Source organism: Phlebotomus argentipes, unplaced genomic scaffold, assembly GCF_947086385.1.
Source record: "Phlebotomus argentipes unplaced genomic scaffold, Phlebotomus argentipes genome assembly contig_2, whole genome shotgun sequence".
Taxonomy (NCBI): domain Eukaryota; kingdom Metazoa; phylum Arthropoda; class Insecta; order Diptera; family Psychodidae; genus Phlebotomus; species Phlebotomus argentipes.
In genome coordinates this window covers 5,017,101-5,044,943 of record NW_026776162.1, presented here as the reverse complement: position 1 = coordinate 5,044,943, position 27,843 = coordinate 5,017,101, and the positions used below count along the sequence as shown (strand labels likewise).

The following is a 27,843-nucleotide window of genomic DNA, read 5'->3' as shown; positions in this document are numbered from 1 at the left end:
GAGTGTTCAGTTGATAATTCCAGAAGGTTTATTTAAAATATCTCAGTTTTCTAACTATATACACAATTTAACAATTTCACAATGAAATATATTTCTTGAATTCTTTTTTTTTATTTTTCGTTCTCTATTACACGGTTATTCTCTCTTGGATTCCTTCAATTAAATATCATCTCTATCATGTTATGTGGAATGAGGATTATTGGATTGATTACTTCAATGAGATTATCTCATCGTTTTATTACATAAATTTGTACATGGTTCTGTGGTATTTTTTTTTGATGTGTGAGTGTTGGGCGAAATTTTTTCTTGTGGGCATGACTTTTGGAGGATGAGATTATTGGTTGTTCTCTCTCTGTTTTTTTGCATATGTTATCTGAAAAGGTACTCGTCTCGTTTTTTTATTCACACAAAATTTATCTCTCCCGCTATATATGGAATTTTGATTATTCTGTTGACTCAAATTCTCTGAATTCACCATCAAATATTGAAACATGCAAAAATATCTATCTATTTAAACCTTTTTTTTATATTGATTTTTAATCGTAATTCTTTTTATAATTTTCTCTCTTATCTGCATTCCTTCATATTTCGTTTGTCTACAATTAGGTTAATTATCTTGAATAAATTTATGTAGCTTCTATCTCAATTGGTAATTTTTTTTCTCCTTCCATCCATGTTCATTTTGAATACAAAGGAAGCAAAGCACTATATACAACAGTTAATACTATGTAAATATGGTAGATATCTCCTTTTGTCGGATGTATTCCTTAGTTTAGGCAGAGAACCTCTTCCTTATTTTTTAACTATATTTATCTTACTCTAGTCAGAATTCATGTAAATCATATTCACTAATCACTATTCTCATGTCTCCAAATCAATCATTCAACTTTACTGATATGATTATTCATGTGATGGTAATATGATGCTGAAGTTAGAATGGTTTTTGGGGATATTTAAATTGCATTGATTGGTTAATTCTTCCGTTTTCTCATTACAATTCTCCCTCCTATGCATCAACATTGGTTCATTCATATGTATATTAGTGCTATCAATGTAGTTCTGTGTTGATGTTGAACACATTAGCCCTATTCTTGAGCGGAAAGTGACTCCCCAATGTTGAACTGTTGAATAATAATATTCCTCTAGGATGTATTATTGAGTGGGTGGTTGAATTTCAAAAGGGACTCTCTATGAGTTTGGTGTCGTGAAATTGTTTTTGGGGAGATTAAGTAATAGGATTTACATCAGAGGTCTTCTGTATATATATAATATTTCTTCTTGTTGTTCTGTGGGTGAGAAGCAAATGGTCAAGTTTAGGCACTATATTGTAAGCTCATTACTTATTTTTATAGTATTTCGAAAAAATAACTCAATTGTATTCAACAAAGCTTTTGTTACCAAAGGAGTCGTTCTTTTCACTTCTTATACACACTCTTACCACTTTAATCACCTTAACGTTAAGATGCAATTAACTTTATAGTTGTCTTACCGATAAGTAGATATCCACTAATGTATATTACATTAAGTTTAATTACTTAATTCATACATATTTAATGTTATGTACAAGTGGATAGAATTTCAGGATATTACGTTACGTACTTTAACCGAATGGAATTTTTATACGCTATAAATACAATCCTCTTTGCTGGCCTTCCTATATGTGTGTAAGGTATAGATTAAAACACTTTATAAGGAGTTTCTGAGGGGTTCATTTTGGACATGGCTCTTCTCATTGACTCTGGTGGAAAATAGGAAGAATACAGCTCGATCCCAAAAGTGTCTTTGGGGCTCATTAACTCTCAGCAATTGAAGTCGAGCTCATTCTTTCTGCTATACAACTTGAGGACTGTGCTGTACATTATATATGGAATTTTCCGGAATAATCGCTGCATTAACATTTCAATCTCTCATCCCTTATTGTCTCTATGATAAAACGTTTTTTTCCTTGAAATTTTTAAAGTCTATTAAGCGTTCAATGTTGTTTCTTAACAGATTCTCTAAGTAATAAATACATACTCTCCGTGTTTTACACTTAAAATAAATGCAAAACGACAATTTTCCAGGTATGTTGCAGATAAGTGAATTCAGTTGAATGACTTATGAGTCATCTGGCATGTGTCGTCTTGCACGTAACACACTTACTCTTTTGAATATTATCCTATGTCACTATATGGTTTTAAATGGTAATAATGTAGGCGGAGAGAAATTATGTGCACATGAGTTAAAATGTCTTGAAGTTGACTTCAAAATCAATGTTCTATCATTGAACATTTACAGGGGGGAGAAAGTATAAGTTATATATATATATATATATGGCACTTTAAATTAATTTATACATTTTTACACGTTGTGATAAAATATCACGTCTCAAGACGATGCCATCACACTCTCTTCCTTGGCGCTTGCCTCCCACAATGTTCGGCTTCACTGCTAAAGTTCTCTCTACTTCACTTGTGTATCACTCATTGGCCTAAATATCTTCACAATCACAGTCAATTCTATCACCAGACTCTGTTGATCGGTACATTCGTATTTCTCTGCCGCGACCGGATCTGGAGACTCGGGGGTGTCTTGATGCGATGACTGTCGTTGGTACTGATGGGGATCTACGCCATTGATCACCGAAGAGCTGCTCCAAGTAATACCGTAGTCAGATTTTAGTTACTGTAGGCGCATTAAGTAGCCTGTGTGGGGGGATGAGAAGAAGGTTTTAAGGGTGACACATATTTGCATATTTGATGAAGATGGATAGGGAAGAAGAGAGGCAGAAAGAGAATTGATAGGGAAAGAATATTGCAAATTAGATTGTGTACCTATAAGTTGGTGTCTTGCTATCAAATTCGCTTAATTCGTAATTATTATTTCCATTTATTGTCTTTGCTTGAGTGCCTCCTGTGTCCTCAACGATAAGGGCACACCCGGAATTGGTGTCTGAATCTACACCTTGCTGCTGCTGTTGTTCTGTACACATAAACAATTGTTTGTGTTTTATATTATATTTGGGTGTTATGTCGTGAACGAGCAATGACTCCCGTTCACTTTCCCCAGAGCCAATTCGGGTACGTTCACGATCACGATTTCCCACCTTTGGTTCTGCATGAATGCCACCATTAATTGAGGTGGATGATATTTGTTGCGATGGCAAGGGTGGCTGTGGCTATAGTTGATCGAGGGGGGAGAGAGAAAAGAGAAGAGAAAAATATTCACTAAATCCCTATTGCAATGTGTCGCACAAAAAATAAAACGTGAAGGGATTAAAGCAAAAGGATAATTGATTTTTTTTTTGTTTTTTTGAAAAAGAGCATGCAATTCATACTGGCTGTAGGTGTGTCGTCTCGGCATCAGCACATAGGATTGCCGCGGCCATTTCTGTTTGGAGCAGCTTGATTTTTTGGATCATCTCTTTTATCTCGTATCGGAGTATCCCCAGAAAGCACAATTTGAGGAATGCTATTACACAATAGCCCAGCACAAATAGAATGTCCGCAGTGCTCTTCAGCCACTGTATTACTTTGTCGATGCAGCCCTGAATGGAGAGAGAGAGGGAGAGAGAGAGGAGAAAAGTACACCCTATCAATCATATTGAACTCTATTGTGTTGGGAAACACTCCACTTTTTTGTCAACTACAACTTTTTTATCTGTGCATTGTGCGGGAAAAGCTCTAGCCGAATGTCTGTGAGTTTGATGAACATTTTTTTGGCTATCCAGAAAGTTTTCACCTCAATTTCGTATGGAAATTCATCTGGTGAAGTTGCATAATTCAGACACGTTATATGTAGATAAACCCAGAATGAAGGTTGTGCAATATCCATGAGAGAATTTTAATACCTTCAAGAGTATTGAAATTTGCATATCAAACATCGTATATGTCTTTTGGCTATAAAATTGAATTTACGATGAACTTCTCTAATAGCATTAAAAGAATTTTTTAAAATGCAATTCCCCATATTCACAGAATAAGCGGAAAATCTAATAAAATGTCTAGTTTTTTCAAAAATAATTATGGACTGGATAATTGTTTGTTATTTGTGAGCAAGAGTCTGGAGAATAAATCCCATTGTCCGCAAGAATCTGTGCAAAATTAACATGATGAATAAAGCAGTGAGATTCATAATCTCATGTTTCACGAGTTGTTCTCAGAACAATAAGAACGGAACGAGATTGCTTGCAACATTGATAGATTAATTAATCTTTTCGTGTCATTGTGGAGTTTCTTCCTTAAATTGTTTATGAATAATACCTGCTGGTAGACTGCTCGACAAGTGGCCACAGATTTGCTCTCCTCGCGCGCTGCACTGACTATGTGACTCCATGTTGATTCCGGCATGTCTGTGTAATTATTTCGTGAGAGAATACCTAAAGTTGTCAACTCGTCACTGCGAAAGACCACGGGCGACGCCAGAGGACGCCGGGATACCGTAATCTGCTCTGACACATCCGGTGAGCAGCAGGAAATAGGATATGAACGATTTGGGGTATTTGAATAGTCTTGTGGTCCAGTAACGCCGCAACAGCGACCATCATTCTGCAGACGATCCCATAAATCACTGAATTCCAAGGAATTTCCATATTCTGTGGCCAGACGCTTACTGGAATACGAATAGGAGAGTGGCATCAATCGAATTATAACATTTTGCCAGCATGCGAATTTGGGCTTTTGTGTGTGTGTGTCTGTGGACATATTGGGACATTGTCGCTGTCACACAACATTCACCGCAATTTATATTGTGTGGCTTATGGAAAAGCCAAAAGTGAATTTTAATGCCGCATAATTGCATTGCGTATTACCTTAACATTGGTTGCAACTCAGTCATGACTCTCTCGAACTTGAACATCCAAAATATACCGAGGATGGCATCTCCAATTAGCAACACGAGAAGGAGCAACCAGTAAGCGTTTAGTAGTTTCTCCGAGAGTCTTAAGGCACCGAGGCATCCAACTAATTGTAGAAAACCTGAAAACAACACCCATAAACATTGTACACAATATAATATATACAGATTAATGTGAAACTCGAGAGATGCCACACAAGATCGTATGTCTCGTGGCTGTTGATTCACTTGCAATGTTGGGTGTTGATATTAATTGCAATTTAGCACTTTTTGTTTATAAATATTCTTGGCAGCGGAGTTAATGAATAAACTTTTTAACCTGATTGCACCAGCAGAGCGAAGTAAGCGTACACAAAACTCGGTTGTCCTAGATTCAAGCCATGCACCAAGAGACGCTTGTAGTCAGCTAGGAGGACTTTTCCGGCAACGCCACAGAATACAATAACCGCCATCAGGAGCACTGCGTTGCATGTGTAGATCCACAGTCTGTAGTACCTGCAGATTTTAAGAGCATTTCATATGTAAATAGCATGTGTGATATTTAATTGGGATGGGAAAGTTTGTAATTCCGGGTGAACTATGTCGAAAGGTCAGGTGCAAGAATGCAAAGTGCCGCTTGCGAAAATTTCCGCGTATGATTTTAGGGCAATTTATAGTATTTATTGAAGTATGCAATGCAGAATGCGTCATATTGCAATGTCGCTTTTCACACTGACGCGAAATTCGTTACCATTTTCCGTGCTATTCTAATGAATTGAATTTTATTACCCAGAGATTTGGATTTGGGGGAAGTAAATGGAAATGAAGAAATTGTGACAGAATTATCAAAAGGATCGTCATGATATTGTTTAGAGACTTTAATCAATATTTCAATTAGATAAATTGATAACAAATTAATAAGTTTCACTTAAGTTTGACATACTAAAAGCAAACTAGCTGCTTTATAACAAGATATATGTGATAAATAACATGTTTCATTGTGTGACTAAACTGGAAACTTTCAGACGAAACTTTAGTGAGAAACATGAACTTCCTGACGAACCGCCGAGATTTAATAAGTGTGAAACATTCGAGAGAAAGTATTTTACATATTTGTGTTCAGTGATTCTCTGGGAACTTTTGGGTTAAGCACTTGACAAAGAGGCAAAAATCTCCTTATGCCGAAACTTTGACAAAGTCATTGCCTTGCGAGAATTGCTATCTATATTGGCCAATATGGGTGGGGTCACTTGTGTGCGTATTAAATGAATGAATTGTGATGGGAGATAGGCGGCGTGTGTCGTGATTGAGAGTGGACTGGCTGACAAAGTGGGGTGCAGGGATGGTGGTTGGGATTGGGCTGTGATACATATCCACTCACCGCATGGCCTTTGCGTCCGGCGTGTTGGTCTGCAGCCCCTTGAGGGTCATAGGGCTCAACTGGGTGCCCGTTTTATTCTTGATTCTGGCTGGTGCTGGCACGGGGCTGAGGTCGTTCAGTATGGTGGCCACAGGCCCCTGGGTCGCCTGAGCCTGCTTGAAGTTGTTCAGTTCCGTCAATACAAGATTCGATCTCACTTGATGAGCGGTGGCGGGTGGTCCGATTTCGGGGAGCGTAAGGCTGGGCTTCAGGATAATGTCGTCCTTGTGGAGTGGTGTGGCCGACGATGATTTTGTGAGATGCTTTTCAAATACAGCCTGATGACTATTGATATTGAGGATATTATTGATTGCTGTCGTTTGATATTCCTGTATGTTATTGTTTTTGATGCTACTTGTGCTGCCGATGGTGCCGCTATTGCTGTTCTTATTGTTGCTACAGCTGTTGATGTTGTATTTTGTGGTGTCAAGTGCGTTAGAGCCCGTCTCGGCCTGCCGTTCACAAACGGTAGATGTACGGACTGACAGCATCACAAACATAGCCCGTAGGTTTCTTTTTATTGCACCAGCACCTTGGCATAATACGATTGTATCCGGATATCTAGTCGCGTTTTTCTTTCTCACCACACGAACAACGATTCTCACACAGGATGCTTCCGTTACAAATGCCTCAGCTTCGTCCTCTCTCACTCCCTACGTGATGCCATTCACATTTATTTTTATGTCACTGGCAAGAGGCGCACCAAATTGGGTATTAATTTATAATTTTCATATTATCAACAGTTGCAATATATCGTATCCGGGAGCGGAAGCGTATAGTGTGTTGCTGTATTGTTGTTGAATTAATGATGCTATCTCACAGATGCGGTCCTCGATCTTTATATCCTTGTCTATTGTTGTTGAAAATATTAATTCAGCCATGAAGCTATTCACCCACAAGTCCAATGTATAAATTTATGACATCTTCTTCCGTTTATTTTTCCTTCCGCACTGTTCGCCATTGCTCATATATCTCTGTGCCTCTCGCCCTCTCTGCCACTTTTCGTTCGCGCTGCTTTTCTTTTGCTTTTATTTACACATTAACCATACCATGACATTTTCTCAGCATCCACCGCATATTAAAAAAAAAACAAAAAGGCCTTCAACCCGTCAGCAATCCCACTATTGCTGTTGCTATTTACACCACAGCAATTTGGGGTGGTTGGGTGAGAATTTAATGGATGATGCGCTTAAAGACACTTGACATTTTCACACAATTCCTCTTCTCACTTCTGTATCTCGCGATGTGCTGAATTATTTTTTACAGTCGAACACCTTTACTCTTTTAAGAATATCTACACTGCACCATTGTCCCAGTCCTCCGCTTTATTTATGACTCACACACACACACATTTAATCCTGTGTAACAGCACGTTTGTTATAAATATGTTGGCATCCGGATCTTGTTCACCAGTGGATGACAATGATGGAGAAAGCTGCTGTGAATGAAGGATGAATTATGATGTGTATCTCATTGAATAATAATTGCGCACAATGTTGACTCTTGCTTCTTGTCTCCGTTATATCCTTGATCTTTTGGCCTTAATTTATTGCACAACGCAGATTTGACGCTGCTGCAGATACATTAGAATATCTCATCCATGGCATTATCTTGTGATTTGATTTTGAAATCATCTCATGAGATGAGACGCTTATCTCGCCACACATATTCAACTTTTCATTCTGCTCCACATGAGCTTATCTGTGAAAATTCTCACGGAGCTCCGCTCGGTGTACAGTGTCGCCATTCTCGTGGATAATGTCTGTAAAGAGACAAGGAATAAATTCTGTAAGAGTGAGGACTTCAAAGTCATGATATTGTATATTGTATAAGTTCCAAAGAAATTACATTGCAGCTATATAATGCAACTATCAAGATAATATACTTTCTTTCCTCTCAGTTCTCCTGATGGATCTCAAGTGTCCAATGCAATGTGAATGTATATTTTGAGAGCGCACGGTTCGAAAGTTTCACGTTCTATCAAATTAGCCAGCAAAGTTACTTGTAATTAATTATTAAAGTTTTTGAGTAATTTGCTATATAGAGAATATGCTTCATATTTACTAAAACGCTCGAGTGATTTTCCTGGCTATGTGAAGGAATATAATCCAAATGAGTTTTGTAAAGCAAACTTGGGTACTTGACAATTGTGCAAGTGTTGAGATACTTTTTCCCGCACATACAATTGGATTCATAGCAGATGAAATTGTTAAATCAATCTTACTCTTGATCTGATTTTTAAATTGCATATTTCTCGTTAAGACCATTATATTACATTCACCAACTGAATATAAAATTTTTACATTCGAAATGATAATAAAAATATTGTGGGAAAACTGTGCATGCAGTCTCGGCACTTCACATTTCGTGTAGGATATAAATGTGTAAAAAATGAATGCATTATTCGGCAGTTATGCAAAGCAAATCGATTCGTATTTTCCTATATTAAAAGCCATAGTATGTCATATCTCTTGATTATTCAATGTAGAGGACTGAAAAAATATCCAATTTAAAATGTTGTTGACATATTGGGGCCGATATTTGGTCTGTGTGGAATTTATTCAATCATATTTGATAGTAAATAGTGAGTGGAAGTCTGATTTATTGGGATATGTGGAGCATCGGAGAGTTGCAATGATGATTCATTGATTATCGGATATTTAGTAAATGGAATTCACCCTATCGTCGAGCGCAGCGACGGTTTTTCATGACATGGTGTTTGTTGTGCTAAAATTAGTTTGAACTGTATAGGTATGTTGGCTTATGTATTACACACATTGCTGTAAATAATGTATGCAATATTTCATGAAAAAGGTCCGGATTCTAGTCATGTTTTCGCTGCAGTTGTGTTTTTTTATTCTGTCCCCACAAAATTATTCCACTGGGCAAACGACATACGACAAAAGTGGTCGATCAGATAGAATGATGTCCTTCCCCAGGACGAAGTGAAAATAGTGCAAACGGTGTACAAAATATTTATAAGGACATGAGGTGTGAGGAAACGTCTCGAGGGAGGATGCCTTGTGAAAGTCACATTGAAAATTCTCCTGCCTCACGTTTGATGACTGTAAATTCGCTGAGATGGTTGAATGTTGGTAATGTTGATGGAAAATCGAACATTTTCTGCGGCAAACACACCAACCGAGAATAGTGCTTAAATATGGTCTGAGGCAGATCGCACACAGAGTTAATATTGATATAGTGAAACCCTTTCGATATGAGCAAAAGGACACACATAGGGGAAATGGAAAGCATATTATTGAGTTTTGTGATATTATGTGGGTATGAATTCTCTAAAAAAAAAAAAGCGTCCGTATCAGGTACAAGAGCAGATTTTCCCTTATCCACAAATGGAACGTGTTCCTACATATTAATGGTGACTCTCAAAGGACACGGATAAACCCGTGCCGAAGACAATGGTGAAACTGGAAAAAATGCTACAGAATTAATTTTTATTCCAACCACGCCGTGAATCCCTCATAAATTATTTATATCAATATTTTATATTGAATTCTACGTTTATGTGAAAAGTTGCTTATTTCTTCTCGTAATGTATTGTCAATGTACAGAACCTGGGCCAACAAACTATGTGTGATATTTTTTCCCTGATTGAATTATGTCTATTTGTACATGAACACAATGAGGCTGCCATGAGTGATTAGCAAGTTTGCATATACATAATGTCTGTTGTGATTTCATAATTCATTATTCAGCTGAATTAGTGTCTCTGTGGGATAAAATGTGTGATGAAAATAAATGAAGTTTGGGAGAGACCCGAGTGACAAGGCAATATTAGGGACGAAAAAAGAGACATAATACCGACAGAGTAATTAGAAAAGTTGTCCCAACCAATTTCACGTAAGATAACTTTATTTTCGGGAAAACCACCATGTTTTTTGTGTCCTTCTTCTCGGCACTAAATGTAAAGATGTAATGTGCACAGTGAGAAGGTCCAATATTCATTGTCACAGATGAATAAAAAGTTTCCCTTTAAACCAGCGTGTAAAACAATAGCGAGATTATGTTTAATTCAGTGATTTGAGTTTCAATTAAACATTGAAAATCAATTGGAAATTTTCTGCTAGAGTGCTAAAGTGTGGAATTTAATTAAAATAATACTGTGTCTAAAGAGATCCTTTTCACGGCGTTTCAGTCTGCTCATGACACTTTTTTTCCGTGGTTGAGCGCTGCGAAGTGAACTTTGGTTCAGCTCTTTCCGATGCTACTGAGCTTTTAGGTGAGCGCCATGGAAGTTGGAAGCCATTGGAGCATACTTTTTAATTTAATTGTAATCAGTGGTGGAAGTAATTTCCGCACTTCACTTCCCACGAAAGTTAGTAATTTGTGGTGTAATGCATGCTTATTTTTCCCATAAATATAGGTCAATTGTGTTGAAAATAAAAATCAATTGACTATAGCAAAAAACACCCTGTAAACTGCAAAATAAACTCTGTGTCACTCTGAATACGAACGTGGAAATGGGAAAAATCACACTAAGGATTCTGTATAAATGTATAAGATATTGTCGTGTCAAGGGTGAACATTAGACAGACTTGTAATTGAAACCACAATTGCAATTTTGGCTAAGCTATACATTTGTGGGCCTGTTCTGTGTTGCCATTAGAATTTGTGTTATATCCTGTGAGTAATTTTTTGGGTAATTCAACTAAAAACGCCACACTGTTGGTTTTCCGCGGTCCATGCCATTAATGCAAAGTGGAGGGAATTTCCATTAAAAATTACAAAAATAACAAGAGTGGAAGCATTTAAAATCCTCCCGTATATCCTTAACATTGCTAATTTTGTTGTTCTGGTGAAGGAACGGAGAAATTGCGCCTTCGAGTTACGGTAAAGTAATTTTCTCATACATTAATTATTACCTTCATCCATATTGATGTGTTTTTATTCAAATCATTTTGCTAAAATTATCCTGCCGTGTTTTTGAGTGATTCATGTATTTCTGACTGGTTTGAAATAGGATTAAGTTCTTTGTGAAATTCGCTTGTGTCTGTGTGTGTTATATTGGGCAGTGAATGTTTGTAATTTTTATGTTTAAAGTGAAACTATATGAGCAATAATAGCTTTAGGGGAATTTTAATAATATTGGATTGAAACATCATTATTATGGTTTTGTTAATGGACACATGATGTGTTTTCCATAAAATGAAAATGGACTTTTAATACAAAGTTTCTGAAATTGATGAAAATTGCCATAAATTACATTTTATCACATGAATAATTTTATGAAACTGTGAAAAAGATTACTATTAAATACCATTTCATCACATGTTATGGCCAACAACCAGATAATTGGGAATTTTCTAGCAGAATGGATCAACAATTGGATAAAATTTATATGAATGGAGGTCGCAGAGATTTAATGGTGGAACGGTTTATTATATTGGAGGAAAAGTCCCCTTTTCTGTCTAACAAAAGAATTCACGGGGTTATCTCAAGTTGAGCGTGACTTTTATGCTGCAGGCTAATATGGGGTAGTAAGGAACAGAAAGCAATAAACGGACAATGACTTGTAATTTGCACATTTTCCCTCCTTGAAGAATTGCTCCATCTTAGATGTAGCATGCGCACATAAGATGCCATTCGGATAATATATTATGAAAATTGGAATTGTGGGAAAAAATCAAGGGAAAATTGGACAGAGTGCGAGATTATATTGCGAAACTGTGGGGGTTGATCTTCCTCCGCATCTCGTGGGATTGAATGTCTCTCTATTGGCAAATATTCAAGGGATGTGGCGAACCGCAGAGAATTTGTTCTTTCATTAGGATTTCAGTTGAGTGAGTCACAGACATGATATCCTCTTTGAGCATCTGAGAGGAGTGATTTGCCAAGTGAAGAAATCCCTTTGCCTTTTTCACAGTATATTCACGATAGAGATAAGTTATCATTCTGCAAGTGTTGAGTGCCACAAGCTGAGTGAAAAAGCATCTTGGGAGCCACAATACAATTAGTGCTGACGCTAGAGTTTAGATCTAACGGCAAGAGGATACTCTATGACATTCTTCGCGCTCTTTTTTTCGCCATGACACTTTGCCGTGTCTTTGTAGTCTCGAGGATGTCTTGCTGGAGAGTATTAGTATTGTTAAGAGTGGTAATTACAGAAGCTATTCTTCCGCCTTGGGGCAAAAAAGGGCTAGAAAAGTCAAGGCACGATGAAAGGTCATAATTGAAAGAATAAGTAATAGCATTTAAAATGGCATATACGCTGTGAAAGCTCTTTCTCTCGCTGAAAGATAAAAGCCTCCACTTTAGTTTATAGCGTTTTATTTTCTGTGCTACAAGCATAAGCATGCAATTGTCTATGCATCGCATTTCCTGTGTGCATTTGGTCTGTTACACCAGAATATACATACGAAAAAATCACACACCATCACAATGGATATTTTTGGTACAAAACACAAAATTGACCAATTTAATAAAGTGCCCATTTGGGAGTGATTTTACACTGATATCGAAATGTTTTTCGCCCTTGGATGCTTGTAATGTTGGTGGAAAATGCATACTAAAAGTAAATTTCTTTCCATTTTCCGAAATTATGTGTGGAATTATTGTTTGAATATGAAAATTAAAATTTCCTATTCTATGGCTTGGGCAAATAAACACAGCGAGGAGGTTGTATTTGGGTGACCTCCTTCGTGGGGGTGTAATACGTATACATATGTAGTTTGTTATGGCAACAGTGAAAAGGAGCAGGAGAAAATATAGCGAGTGCAGAGTTGTGATGATGCATAAATAAATAATCATACACAGGATTCTTCTCAATTTAAATGTAGGTTGATGCTGCTCGAGGCAAATCTCAAGTGTTATAAAAACATTATTTACTGTTTATTTAGATTTTGCGCTACAAGAGCGTGAAGAGAGGCCATAATAATGTTTTATTAAAAAAAAAGAAAGAAAGAAAGAAAGATCCGAATGGAAACACACGAGGTGATTTTCCACCTTCTTAGCTCGGTTTTTCCACAATTTTTCATTTCTTCAAGCGATTATAAGCCGTGAAACATAGAGAAAGTGAGTAAAGTGTATGGAGGAGAATAATTTAATCAGCATTACTTTCTATCGTGGATCACGGCTTTGCCCTAATATCAGACAACTTCGTGTGCCGAGAGAAGTTCAGGAGAAGCGGAAAAAGCTTGCAGTGGCTTTGAGTAATCAATGAACTTTGCTCTTTTTCCTTTTACAAACGACCCAAGCAGTAAATTTATTCGTCAGAGACACGAGAAGAAGAATGAAATACAGACATATGAATAGTCTGGCGTCTCAGTGACGTGATTTTGGTTTATTTGCACCCCCAAGATATATGTTTTTATGTACACCTCGCCATAAACACAAACACACACACACCACGTAGATAATAATACCATTGGCGAAAGTTTTCCAATACGATATCCATTACGATAGTAGAGAAGAGTGTCTCATTCTTGGGAAATACTTTGCATTGAGGAAGATTTTACACAAGTTGAATTCGCATGGGGACCAAATTGATAATATTGTACATAGAGAGAGAGAGAGGCGTATTACGAAAATGGCATTTACATATTCACATCATATGTGACGTTGGGTGTCGTATAAAATGAAAATAAATGTGAGTTTGGAAATACGTCATGAATAAAATTACTATTCATTGATCTCCATTTGGGGAATGTTCCGCCCAATAATGTGGTCACACAAGAAGTCATCAAAAAAGAGCCCCGATGCTCTGTCGTTTCAACCCCTATTCTCACTGGCTGATGCTTTGTGTTCTGAGGGAGTGTCGAAGCCATCCTATGTATTTACAGCCATGGCAAAAGAAAATGTTTCGACGAACAAAGCGCGTCTAAAGACAGTAAACAAGTGAATGAATGAAATTGTGTCGCAGAAAGATTGATACAATAAATCAACGAGGAATTGGATTAGTACGCTGTTTTGGCGCTCGAGCTAAACCTCGATGGCGAAACATGGGCGAAGGCACGCATAAAAAGTCACTGTGCAGACAAATTTTCCAGAGTTTGAGGTTTTATGATGATTTTCACTGATTTATACAAACATCCACCCGCGATACCGCCTGCAGGGGCGCGCCAGTTGACACGGAGATGCTGAAACTCATCTTTTCCCTTAAGTCAAGACGAGAGATTTTGTATATATGGAAATATGAAATGCCATTTTTCTCCATTGCTTTTTCATTGTTCCTCTCTTTCTTCATTGCTGTCGCTGTGACACTCCTCCGTTTTGTTTTCACGCAATTCGTCATGTTTTCTGGCCTTTTTCTGTGCAACCATAGTTCAAGGGCTAAGATAAGAATTATAGATGAGGAAATTGGTGAAGGGCAAAAATTAGAGGGAATCTCTGTGGAATGGGACACAATCAGGGAGTGTCATCGGAAAAAGAGACAGATAAGCGCTTTACTCTGGCTTATGCGGGCTGAACTTCTGACAAATTCAATACACCTGGGATTTAATCAATAATACCTATTTTTAGTATGATACATAATTGTATAATCCCCGGTCATTTGAGGGTTTTCTCTCGCTGAAAATGATGAGGATCGTCCGATAAAAGGTCAAACTCAAGGCTTAATTAGCTTGAAATTTGAAGTTATTACATCAAAACATCGCAATGTAATTAACACAGCTGGGCTATGAGGACGCCAGTTTCTCAAAAGTCGCCCAACTCTTGACGCAATTACTTAAGATTTCGGATTAATTATTCACAGCGTGATGGTATATTTGCAGGAGATATAAAATTCTGTGCCGCTAAACTTTCTTACTTATCGCATTATAGCTCATTCGGGCCAATTAGCATTCTACACGGAGCTCCCGTGGCGTAGGTGGCGGGATTATTTAGGAAAATCTTCCGGGAGGGGCGCCAAAACTTTCTATCGCTATGTATGCACTCATGAAAATTTTATCATGAATACCTGTTTACACGCTATGGGATAATTTATTGCGCGAAAACCACCCCGATCGTCCGGTAAGAAAATTGAGAATTAATTTGTGAGCGTTTTCACTGCTATCTTGTGAAATGTTCCCTTGTGTATATTTTATATACATTGGGAGCAATTGGGGTGTTGAGCACACACTGCCAATAGATCAATGGCATAGTGCCAGTGGGGAAGTTGAACAAAAGGGGGGCAGCTGAAGAGTAATTGGGCACCATGGGCACCATGTTGGAGTAAATATGCATGAAACACGAGTGTGAATGAGATTTATACTTAATGCATCCGAGGCGTATAGGCTGAAGTGAATAAATTGTCATCAGAGATTTACCTGGCATCATCAGCTGCAATCGCTGCAGATGGATTGACACTAAACGGCAATATATGAGTGCCCGTATCACATGCACAACGCCGTGGAGTGATTTATGTATTGCTCTATACTGGGCCAGAAGAATTAATGACTGTCTGAGAGGGTGTAGTGAACTCTGACCGGCAGAATTGCAAATATGGGTATTAAGCATGCAATGGATTACTAAGAAGGTGGTGGTTTTCCCTCAACTGCTCAGCCACACAGCGACACGGCACAGCGGCAGTGCAATTGCAAAGTCTGACCTATTTTTTACTATACGTACACTCACAATTGCCCGGAGGGTGTCATTACTGTACTACACAACATACCAGACTTTATCACAATCTACCGTATTTTTTTCCTTCTTCTTCCTCTTGAATGTAACATAATGTATGATTAAGAGATAGGGAGCGGGGCAATTGTATGTGAACTTTAGCGAAGTGCCATGACTTTTGCATTTCAAAGAACCATAATCCAGTCAACGAGTTCAAAAAATACCTCCTCAGCCAAAGTGGTAACATTCTCTATACAGTCATCCGAGCACGGAAATCCATTGTGTACACTTTTCCATAGTCATTTCACCACGAAGGCACCTGGTTTGCAGGCAGAAAAGTCTGCAATTCCATTTGCAATTTAATGTTTTCAAATATACATATGCATATTAGCCCTCTTTCTCTCTCTCTCTCTGGGCAACTATTCACATCGAAGTCACCTAAAAGTGGAATTTTCGCCTGGAATTCAGGCTAAAAAGTCGATATACAGCCACAAGAACTGAGTGACTATGGCATGGAGTTTATGGCAAATAAATCTTTTCATGTGGGAATTTGATGGACTGATGAGTAATGTTACTGTTTGGTAATCCAGAATAATTGCGATATTGCATGAGATTAGCTTCTCAACAATTATCTCTTGCCTTTGTTTATGGTCATGATTAAGCTGTGCAAGCCCGCGGGGACATTATTTACATTATGTATAATAAAATAAAGGGAAAAAATGTGCGCTTGGCGAAACATATTAAGTGTATTTTCTCTACATAAAATTCCACTATATTTCTGTCATTTGCACCACACAGTTTCTTATTTCCAAGTTACAATATGGTATAAAGTTTTTTTTTTATTGAGTGCAGCATCAGTGAAAATAGTAATTTATCATATTTCAGGCAAAGTCCAATCTATGGCTGAACTGGTACGATGCAAAAGGCAAAGTTTGTGTCGCTGACGGTTGATGCCATCGCAATTTCCGACATTGTCTTGGGGAGGGAAGTTATTTTCAATCTCAGTCAATAATCGTAAAAAAACAAGAGTTAAGGACGGAAAAAGTCTCTCGCTTTTTCCATATTACACATCCTTTTTGTCGTACTTCTTCGCTACTGGAGTTGTTTTTCTTCTTCTCATTGTCTCTGTTCTTTCTCCTGCAACTATCGCTTTTTCGTGTTCCACTTGATTCTCCAGACAATCGATTTGGAAAGAGCAAAAAAGGACTATGTGTTATGTTCGATAAATTTGTCTGCCAAAGTGCTATGAGCTTTAATGATATTAGATTCTCCACTACAACTCAATTTGCACGGTAATTTTCTCGGGTAAATAGTTGGTCGTCTGGTGACTTTTTAATATTCATCTTCATATACGGAACATTAAAATGAAATCCGGCACTTAATTAAATATTGCCGGGCATTTCAAATTAGCGATAAAAAGAGGCACGAACACACAGTGCTCTCGAGGCAGGCATAAAAAAGCGTCGCTTTTATGAAATTGTCGGGGGAGCCAAAAGCCATTAGTGAAATGTGTATAAGCGGCTGGCAGTGGAAGCTCTTATGTAGTCATGTAACTATTAAAAATGATTCTACAGCCAGGGGAAACTATTACAATTCTTTCAAAAGCATGTACTGAAATATAAATAGAGCCACCACAGACCAATGAAATGCATTTTGTGCTCACGAAACGTGCTGGGGTTGGAGTTTAAGACACTTTTGAGCTTTAAAAAGCATTTTGTGTGATAAAACTTTTCACTTGTGTATTCATACCATGGATTATCGTTGAAATGGCTGAAAATTGAATGCAAATTAGGAGCAATGAAGAGAAGTTATTAGAACAATGCGAGAATAATTATCATACATATTGCGTGTTAATTTGAGTTGATTGATAAATTTTCTACAGAGAAATTATTGATTTTTAAACACAACCTCATGAAGATAAATGGCAAATATTAACCTTCTGCTTAATGCAAGAGATTCTTGTCCTCTATTAGTGTTGGTTTTGTAAATTGAAATTAATTAAAATGTTCTTCTATATAACATTATATCCAACATTATACTCTGTGTAGAAGATAAAACGTTGTAAAAACCTCACACAGCTTTTTATGCTCTGTCCATGATGGCATAGTTGAGAGCATGAAATGAGTGGAAAAGCACATGGTATGATGTTGGCTGGCATTTTTTCAGATTTTCTATTTGCTCATGAAGGGCTCTCATAACATCGACGGAATGCAATTCTATTATTCCTAATTTTATTGCTCTTCAGAGATGATTCTCATACTTGCAATGGCACTCCGTTGGGATTTCCTGGCGATCCTATGTGTGCGGGAGTTTTCCCCAGTGTGCAGCGGAACGGAATATTTCTTAATCAGTTTATTATATCGCCCAGGGAATTTCTAAGGGTAGGTAGTAAAGTTCACGCTGCGACAAGAAACGTGTATAACCTTCATGCTCTCTCCCTCCGGCCCGATAGGACACCCCCGCCAGTCAATATAAAATTTAATACGATTTTTGACCCAACGAAGTGTATTGAAAGCGCTAAAACAAGCTGAGAGGATCGTTCGCCACGCACAAAATCTCACTTATGCCTGAGTGATTTTGTATGCTATATGACAGGAGCATAAATTTTTGTGAAACTTTCATACATCGCCTCCCTTTTTGTGTTCACCCCATATATATTTTATTTATCAACAATTGCGATAAGGGAATAAATTGAAAAATTTTTTTAATATAGAGACCACACAGGCGAAGGAGTTGAGCAAAAAATGCCGTGTGGTTAATGCACACACGCTCTCTTTTATTATATGTCAAATTTATCGCGAGGTAAAGGGGAAGCAATTTCCACACAAAAAAAGTCTACAATCTCATATTTAATTTATCGTCTGTAAATTGTACCATATGGGTTGAGCCCTTTTATGTATAGTTTATGTGCGCGATTCTTTTTTAAACTTCATCAGCACATTTCGTTGGCGCTTTTTAAGCTCATTTCTTTTCAGTGGATACATTAATCCTAATGTAGAGGTACCTTGAATTCATTGGAAATTGATAGAATATTTGATAAATCTCCCGATGCTGCAGAGCTCTTTTCTTCTCCCTGTCTCGGTCCATTTCATCACTCATTTCTTTCTTGCGCCACGGACTTGGCGACTCACCGGGGAGTAGGGGGCGGCCGAGGGAGGCAATCCATATGTAACATGTTGAAAGAAATGAGGGTGATTGCGAGGCTGAGATGTGGGTAGAATTATAGTTTGTGGAGATGATTTATGATACAACATTACCATGCACTTTTAGCCACCAATTGAGGATTGTCCCGACTATTTCTTGTGTGACTCGTGAGCTTTATTTTATTTCTGCCTTGCCTCGAATCGAGACAAGTTGGATCAAGACACGAGCTTTCGCTGCCTACTGGAGCTATATATTATCTTGCCGATTCCTGTCTTACATCTGCGGTGTCTGTGTGTGTGGTATATTTTATTTCAGACATTTTCATATGGCGGTGAAATACGAGCTGAAAATTGTATATATTTGCATATTCGTGATTTCCATACCACAATTATATGCGTACATGGTACAAAATACATATGGAGGCATGTTTCCGGTTAAAAATTCGTCCATTTGTATGTAAATAAATAATTCGTAACAGTTGTAGAAATGTACATATGTGTATTGAATCGGATATTTGGAATATAGTCGAATGGTAAACAAATTTTAATTCTGATGAAATGAATCGCGAGGAAAGCGATGTGACGATCATCGAACAATCACATGGGGGTCAATGGTGGAGGGATATGAAAATTAAATGATTTGGAGAATTAATTTGTTGAATATTGACTAACAACTGAGAATGTGATGTAATTTTCCCTGGCATTTAATTGATAAACTCACAATTAATCAAAGTTTATTTACTATGTTATACGTATTTATAGTCTATATTCCCACATTACACTCTCCAGATTTCACCAAGTCATGCTCCAGCGACATTGTGGTTTTTCAGCACATAACCACGGAATCCTGTTCTAGAACATCTCTCTATTCAGGGTGCCAAATAAAATGTACTCATCACTCCCCCATGCCGGTGGTTGCCATTTAATGAAATGTTCATTATTGAAGAGCATTAGTGTAATCGCAAGAGCATGAAAATTCTCCTCGAAAAAGCGAAAATGTCTCAATTTTCACACATGCTATGGGGGAATGATTATACGGAACTAATGACAAATTTCCCGTACAAGATGTGATAATGCGCAAAAATGAACGCAAGGACGAGGGCATACTCTCATCAGATATTGCGACAAAAGGGACGGGTAATGCGTAAAAGTAATTTTCATGACCCAAATCATTGGGTGTTCATCGTAAAAAACGGCAACTTGAACACTCGCTGCACAACTCTGCGGAAAATTTGATGGCGCACCAGTATAAATTGTGGAAATAAAGTTAACTGGCGTAAAGTATATATTTTGGTGAAATTATTTTGACAAGAAGTTACATTTTGACACAGCGCAGCGCACATAATGTGGCATGTACATATGTGGAATTCCGTAAAATTGTAGCTCCATATGAAATTTGTTGATTTTTCCACCACATAACATCCCCAAATTGTTGGCTTTCGGTCAACTTTGTACCAGAGTACACTTGCTCCTAAAATATTTATGCATTTGATTTGAATTCCATACTGAGTGGCTTACTCTTGTGCACTGTTTGACTTATATTATGGGATTCTTATAATTTCTGTAAAAAAAAAAACACTGGAATTGATTTGGTTGACAGATTCGAAACACACGCGTCCTTTTACCATGGAGAATGTACAAAAAGTGGAGCGAATGGTGGCTTTCCTGTCACGCGAGATATGGAAATATTAATGAGTTTTTGATTAAAATGCGATAACGTTGTCAATTTGTCATAAATGGCAATTTCCCAGCATGAAATACATTGTTTTCATCTTAAGCACTCTCCTTTTGCCCATACACACACCCCAGATGCCCACAGACATGTTGTACATTATATTGTTTTACGTCTTAACCAAGAGAGTTCGACATAAAATCGAATAATATCCGAAAAAAGAATGTGGAGTTGAAAACAATTTTCATGTTCGCCTTATGACTAGTCATTATTTTGAATTCCACACAACACAAACATTTCGGGGGAGTAAATATAAAGAAGAGCAAGTTGTTTGCAAAGAGCAATTTATTGCTTGACTTAATGTGCGCCTCAGTGATAAATTTCGAGACAAGGAAGAGCGGCATGAAAGAAGGTATCCTCATCTTATTTCTCATACATTTTCCTATTTCTTGTATAGTTCATTTTCATTATGGCCAGAGAGAGCATAATGATTGGAATGATATATTGCTCTTTGAGACGCTATACTTGTCTTTTTGCTTTGTGTTATACAAATGGTTTGTGTGTGCGGCGAGTTTTCGTGGGTGAAAACTTTCTCGATGAGTGTGTCTTCCTTGTCTAAATGTTAAATGGCAATTGTAGAAAGTAATCTCGGTTAATGTGAGTCAGACGAGGGATCGTGTACGAGAAAAAAAGTTGCGGAAATAGTGATTATTTTGATTGGAGTGGAGATTGATGGCGCGGAGAAGAAATAATATTTGGAGGGAAAATACCCATTTAAATATGAAAAGAGAAAATTGAGCTTTTGCCGAGTGTATCACACGCTAATGGGAGTAATCAAATCCAAGGTTGCGGGCCTGAAAATTCTCGTCGGGAAAACTTGGTCAGACACCGCCCTCAAAACCAACACATTCCATCGATTTTATTACACAAAATTCGTACAGATGGAATTTATATTTAGCCTTCAGCGCCTCCCTATCGCCCCAACACCCCCTCGAAATGGTCTTGGTAATTCATCCCTGTTTACCTCTCCCACCTTGCACTGTATACACAATTTTGCTACAACGCATCACTTTAATCAATATTCAATATTTACTTTTAATCACATTAAGTCATACCTGTCCATCTCGATGGGGTTTCACGCCGGACAAGCACTAAAGGCGCGCGTGGGGTGAAGGTAAAAAAACTGCCACGTGCCTTCCATTCATGTCTTTAAGCAATTCGAATATCAACTCTACACCCCGCTTGATTAATTGCATTGCGATGGCAAATGAGGCTTGCTCGATAATTTAATTTTGCTAATATATAATGTCCTGTGATTCGAGTGGAAATAACAGCCAATTGGGTTGGCGAGAGTTGTTGAATGCGTGTAAATGTTTCGTCAACAGGTTCACCTGTGACTTTATATTTGGACATGGTCTTAAAGGCTAATTCTATTGATGCTTTAGATTGCATAATTAATTTCTTACGGATTTTTTCGCGGATAAAAGGAAAAATCTCTCATAAATTCAAGTAGGTACTAAAATAGTGAACAAAAGCTTTTCATTCTCGTCTCGCTCTCTCAAAGCCAGACTTTCTTTTAGCGTCATATTGTTAGGATTAAAAATTAACCTTTTCGTTGATTCTGTTTGTTGGAGAAAAAATTAATGAATTTGCAGTGCCTTGCGGTGCAAAAGTACATTATTATAGCTTTTATGATGCGAAAAAGGGAGCGTGTTGGTGGGAAACAAAGAGCCCTTACTCTCTGGTGGATTTATGGAGCCGGAGTAGAGAGCCAAAGATAAATTCATGCTGGAGTGGAACTCTGTTTTATCATTAATTTTTCAACCAAGAATTCCACATAAATAATCAAATAGATTTTTCTTGTTTCTCCCCCGTCTCAGCCCTTATTCTTCGGCGCGCACAATTCGCTCTCCGCAAATTGCTAAAGCTCTTGAAATTCAAACACGAGTGAAACACAATATAATAATGCTGAAGTGATAAAAGCGTCAATGTCGGGTGTATTGTGCGGAAGTCGTGGGTGAAATGGGTGGTGGAGAGGGACCGAAGAGAGAGACGGCATTCAAATGAAAAAAGGATTTATTGACAATTTAAGAAGAATTGCGCACTCAATCCTAGAGATTTCTCCAACCCAAATTATATGTGTTATCCCGAGGAAAGCCTCTGAAAATTGATGAGAGCCGTCTCCGCACTGCAAAAGTGTGAACAATAAACATAGGCGTGTTTGTATAGAGACACGAACACGCGCCAGTGGAGATGGAGGCGCCTGGTTGGAGAGAGTCATTCAATGTTTTGTTAGGATTACCGCTGCGAGATTCAAGATTAAAACACCACTATATTGCTCAACTTGGTATATCATACATATTGAAGTGGATTAGCGAATTGTGAAAATAGATTCTAAATACATTTATCACAATTTCCTCTCTCATCACTATTCAATTGTATCCAGTCCTCGTGTCTGTCCTATTATTGTTGAGCGCGCATTTATTGCGTGGCCGCTAATTTGATGATAAGCGTGGAAAGTCTGAGGGTAATTTGAGTTCTTGTGCTTTGGTGGCAATTATTTGCTAGCACGAGCAGACACACTTATCAGTAATGTTATAGTGATTACGAACAATTGGTCCACTATGTCTGGTCACTTGATATTATCATAGTCATGAGCAACACTGACTTGCTTTCTCCTCGCCAATGTACCAATAAATACACTTAAAGTCTTGTTAAAGTTTAAAGAAGCACCCAGTTCGATGGAGAGTTTTCTGCCTGAATGATTCGGTATTCTGTGAAGTAGAAATTTCTTTGCCAAAAAGAGAGTGACAAATGTGAAAGGGTATTGTTCTTCTTCGGAGAGAGGCGACAAAAAAATGCGTAAACACTCTCAGTCTTAAACTAAAAGTTCTAGGAGGCTTTTAGCAGAACAATGTTTCACCCTCTTGTGTTGTTTTGTTCACAATTTTGTCTGTATTTGGTGTTGATGTGCGCTATCACAAAAGCTCGGGGGCGAATGTATATTTATTTGTGCGAAAATCATGCTTGAGTGTCTTTTTCCCTCAAGAACAGTGGTAGTGCGATAGAAGGTCAGGGTTTATTTGAATGAAAAAGCTCATATTTCAGTGTATGAATATAGCGCACGATATAACATATATTGAATACATCGCCACCCTATTGGTTTGGCACAATACATACTTCCTCTCTGGCACTATGTAGCCCTTTTCCTCCCTGGCACAATGTACTCTCGCCCGTACTGACTTTCTTTTCGTGCACATAAGAGTTTGAAAATGTCAATTTATTCGAAAATGTAGGAAGGAGGGACACTTTTGTGAGTAGTGATTGTGTACTTTTGTACATGGAGTATGCAAATTGCGGTGGTAAATTTAACTTGCTCTCGAGTACAATCGCGCATAGAGAAGAAGATGGTACAATTTCTCCGAAGAGATCTTTATTAACACGAAGAAGTAGTATCAGACATAAAATTTTTCTTTTATGGATTTGTCCTTTCCCCACAAAAATTTATGATGTTCCTCACAGTTTTCCACCCTCCTGTTGGCGGAGTTTTTTCTCCTTTATGCGAAACATCCGGATGAATCCCTTTTATACATGGTGGAATTTCAGTTGGTAGTTTGAAGGATATATTCTTTGACGATCGACGTTGGCATGTTGCTGTGAGATTCAAAACACTCACCGCTAGAAATGTGAAAGTTAAAAGTCTTGCAAAACTTTTTCGATTTCCATTTGTACATTTTGCCCGAATTTGACTTGATGAATGTGTTTACGAATTCCCTCCTCGGCGGTCTCTGTGGCTATTTGTGTGTCTATAACGAGAAGAAATCGGTGTGCAAACGTAAATAGAGCAAAAAAGCAAGTCAAACATTGCTCAGACTCTTTTTCCAGTGTCCATGTGGAAGACGAAATAGAAGTGATTATCGATTATGCAGCATTTCCTCTCTCTCTCTTGCTATATACACACATCGCAGCGTTAGACTCGAAGGAGAGCAGCGCTTACACAGCGAAAAGAAAATCAAAATGTCTCGAGGATTTCCCACATCCCTTTCGCTCAACTCCGCAGTTATCGTCCCTCTCTCTGGAGGTTTTGATGTTGCGAGGAAATTAAAATTGTATATCGAGAACGTAAATTTGACATTGAGGCAGATGTAAAAAAAAAATATCGTCATCCTTTGCAACATATAAAGTTGTGATTTATGGATGCGGAGCAAATGTGACTCAGGAATATTTTATCGACAAGAAGGGGGTGACAAATGCGATTAACAAGGCAATGAATTTTAAAACGATTGTGTGCTGTAATTGCCTCTTAATTTTCCCCGCCCTGCTTTTCTTTTAATGGCCATTGCTAAATTACTTAACAGTTTAATGATGCTTTTACGGCCAAGTGTGCATTATTATCCCTTCTGCGTGGGCGGATACTCATCTTATTTAGGGAGGGAGAGAAAAGGAGGTCGAGGTCTTACATCCAATCCCAAGATTTATGGAAACTAATTTCATTTCCATATGAAAACTTTCTTTCTGCGCTGTACTCGCATTTCATTTTCATACTGCGAGAAAACTTATACATTGTCTCATTTACATAGCTTTCCACGTTTCATGATATTTCTCTGCTTAGCTTCGTAGGGAATTTCTCAACTTTTCCGGGATATTTTTATGGGCAATACAGAGGAGAAGGACATTCATAAGAGCCCCTGGTTCTGGGTCAGCTGGGATTTGTCGGGGGTAAAGTTGGAATTTGACATATAGTGAAAATGTATTTTGAATTCTTCACAAGCCTGAGTCTTGACCAGAATATCAAAATATCCCAGCATTTCATGAAGATGCGTCATCTCTCAGTTACGAGAACTTCCAGCTTGCAATATATTGTTCAGGGTCTGATATATTGGGGAATTTTAGTGTTGGACAAGATGACTGAAAAAGAGAGCGCACATTTATTATCGTCCGCACTTGATGATTCGCGGTTTCCCTGCTTGGCAATAGCATGTATTTCCACTGAGTGCGGAAATGAGCTGGGATAAAAGAGAGTCCCAACTCATAAAAGAGAAGTCCACGAGTTCCAGTTCTGTGGCACATGTTTAAAATTTGTGACGAGGAAAAAAATTGCTCACAATGATGTGTTTTACGAGCAAACAGAAATTCAATCAGTCGAAGGGTTTGAAAATTGATTGAACCCATTCAGTTCTGCTGGCGATGTCAGTATATTTGCAATATATGCTAGTGAATAATGTGAATTGACCACGTGTCTGAGCAATTCTATTGTCAATAAATCGCGTGTCGGTGTGACGTCAGTCACAATGTTCCCATTTAATATGCTGTCTTTCGCGATAGATCACAATTGTAATTCAAGACAACTGAATAATTGACGATATGGAGTCTTTTTTTAAGGTTCAGTTACTTTGTTCACATGTTTGCTCAACGGTTGTTTTTCGCATGGCAAAATTGTGTGGTTGCACTAACACAAAGCACAAGGATAAATATGATAAAATATGCAAAAATGGAAGGAAAAATTGTGTGTCTTTGAGAAAGAAGAATCTTCAACGCGCGTGCGAGAAAAGTCACAGATACTGTTCTTACACGATAATTCGACTAAACTGATACCGTCATTTCTTATTCTGCAACAGCTTTTGCTATTGTCCTGACTCCAAGAATCGTGACTTGCGAAGCATGTGCAAGAATTTTCTCAGTACGTATTGCAAATGGAGTCATGAATTTTTCATTCGGGAGTCACGAGTTGTAAATAATTTAAATTTTAATTCAAGAATTAGACTAATAGGAATTTTTGCGATGTTTTCGCATTTTTGGCAAAAGACAGTACTGTGTGGAAAAATACAAATGACTTTCGTACGTTGACTCTTTGGGTGAAGAAACACTACGTGAGTGTGTAAAGCGGATTAGTTTGGGAATTTTAAATTGTGAACATTAGGTTAGCACGAGCAGAGAACACTTCCTTCTATTCGAGAGGAGATCTACACAAAGTTTTGCCATGAAAAGTTTATAAAGTGACACTCCAGAAAGGAGTGTTTTTGTGTGCAATTTTCGGGGGAGCAAAAATGCAGTAAATGCGACAAAATAGTTTGCTCGCAAGGAGCAGACAAAAAGGGTGTGCTCAAGTTCTTAAAATGATTTCCGTCTTTCCCTGGCACACACACACTTGAATATACACAAGTCCAATCAATAATTGAACACCAAATTTTCCTCCTTTCGCCTCGAGCATTTCCTTTTATTATTTCCAGTATTATTAACGTCGTGCTTGGCAAACCAAATAGTCATGATGACGATTAGGAGTGACATAAATTCCTGTTCCGAAGACTTGTGCTGATTCCCTGTTTACTTTTCAAAACTCGATGGTCTCTCTTCGCCTCGCTCTGCCATTATCTTCTTAAAGCGAAATCGATATAGAGAAACTTGTACATCATCAGTTGGAGCAGAATTGCTTATTGTTGCTATACATAGTTCATAAAAGTCCAGTGTGGTGGAAAGAATATCAAACTTGCCCAAGACGCTCGCCAGAGTCCAATAAAATCAATACATTCTGCACTCTTTCCAACATTCTTCATCCTTCTGTCATCCATTCAGAGTGCGAAATAGCTTGAAAATTCCAATTTTTTTTTAATCATCTTTACTCTTTGAGCTTTGACAGATTTTTTTTGTTCAATTGCAATTAATAATAATTTGTAGAAACTGCAATGAATTAAAAGCTAAATTGCTTCTACTGAGTGGAATTTGATCTATTTCTGTGAAACTAAGATAATTAAAATGTGTATTTCCATGCTCAATTTTCTTGAAAAATGCGAATAAATGTCTTCTTGTTGCGAAAGGTAGAATAAAATGTAATTTCTCTCAACGTTTACCCTTTTTGAAATGAATTTTAATTACTTTTTGTGGATTTTTCGTGTGACAAGAATTCTTAGAAAGCTTTTCTATGAAAATATGCATGACTTATCGAGGCTGTTATCAATTGTGTCTAATTAAATGTCACCAGAGAACTTGTAGCAACACAGAATATTCCTGGTATATTACATATTTTTGTTCAAATGATGTGCGAGTAGTAAAAGTTTAAATTAGTTTAGCAAAGTGCATTTTGTCGTAATGTCGTTCCCACAATTTCTGTGAATTTTCTAAAGTTAAATTAGTAAAACTCCCCTGGAAAATGAATGATTCAGGTCATCATTTTGGGTGGATCTGTTGTACGGTGTAACTCTCCGGAAACAACTAATTTGCTATATATAGCGCCTGATAAGGCGTGA

At 37.7% G+C, this 27,843-nt stretch overlaps 2 protein-coding genes across 11 annotated transcripts in view; one reads left to right on the top strand and one right to left on the bottom strand.

Annotated features, from left to right (window-relative positions):
- The window catches only part of LOC132265075 (uncharacterized), a 61,787-nt gene that overhangs the window by 4,296 nt on the left and 29,648 nt on the right, over positions 1-27,843 (top strand). The window lies entirely within an intron of this gene.
- The window catches only part of LOC132265076 (uncharacterized), a 40,092-nt gene continuing 12,259 nt past the window's right edge, over positions 11-27,843 (bottom strand). For 9 of the 10 annotated variants that reach the window (XM_059765536.1, XM_059765538.1, XM_059765539.1 and 6 more), the window contains exons 3-9: positions 6,194-7,994; positions 5,153-5,328; positions 4,790-4,955; positions 4,242-4,590; positions 3,317-3,526; positions 2,814-3,157; positions 11-2,684 (exon numbers count right to left, since the gene is read on the bottom strand). In XM_059765536.1, coding sequence (XP_059621519.1) covers positions 2,651-2,684; positions 2,814-3,157; positions 3,317-3,526; positions 4,242-4,590; positions 4,790-4,955; positions 5,153-5,328; positions 6,194-6,732 — 1,818 coding nt within the window. In that variant the 5' untranslated portion in view covers positions 6,733-7,994 and the 3' untranslated portion in view covers positions 11-2,650. Of the gene's footprint in view, positions 2,685-2,813; positions 3,158-3,316; positions 3,527-4,241; positions 4,591-4,789; positions 4,956-5,152; positions 5,329-6,193; positions 7,995-27,843 lie in introns of those variants that run through there. The other variant, XM_059765544.1, reaches the window with a different exon arrangement.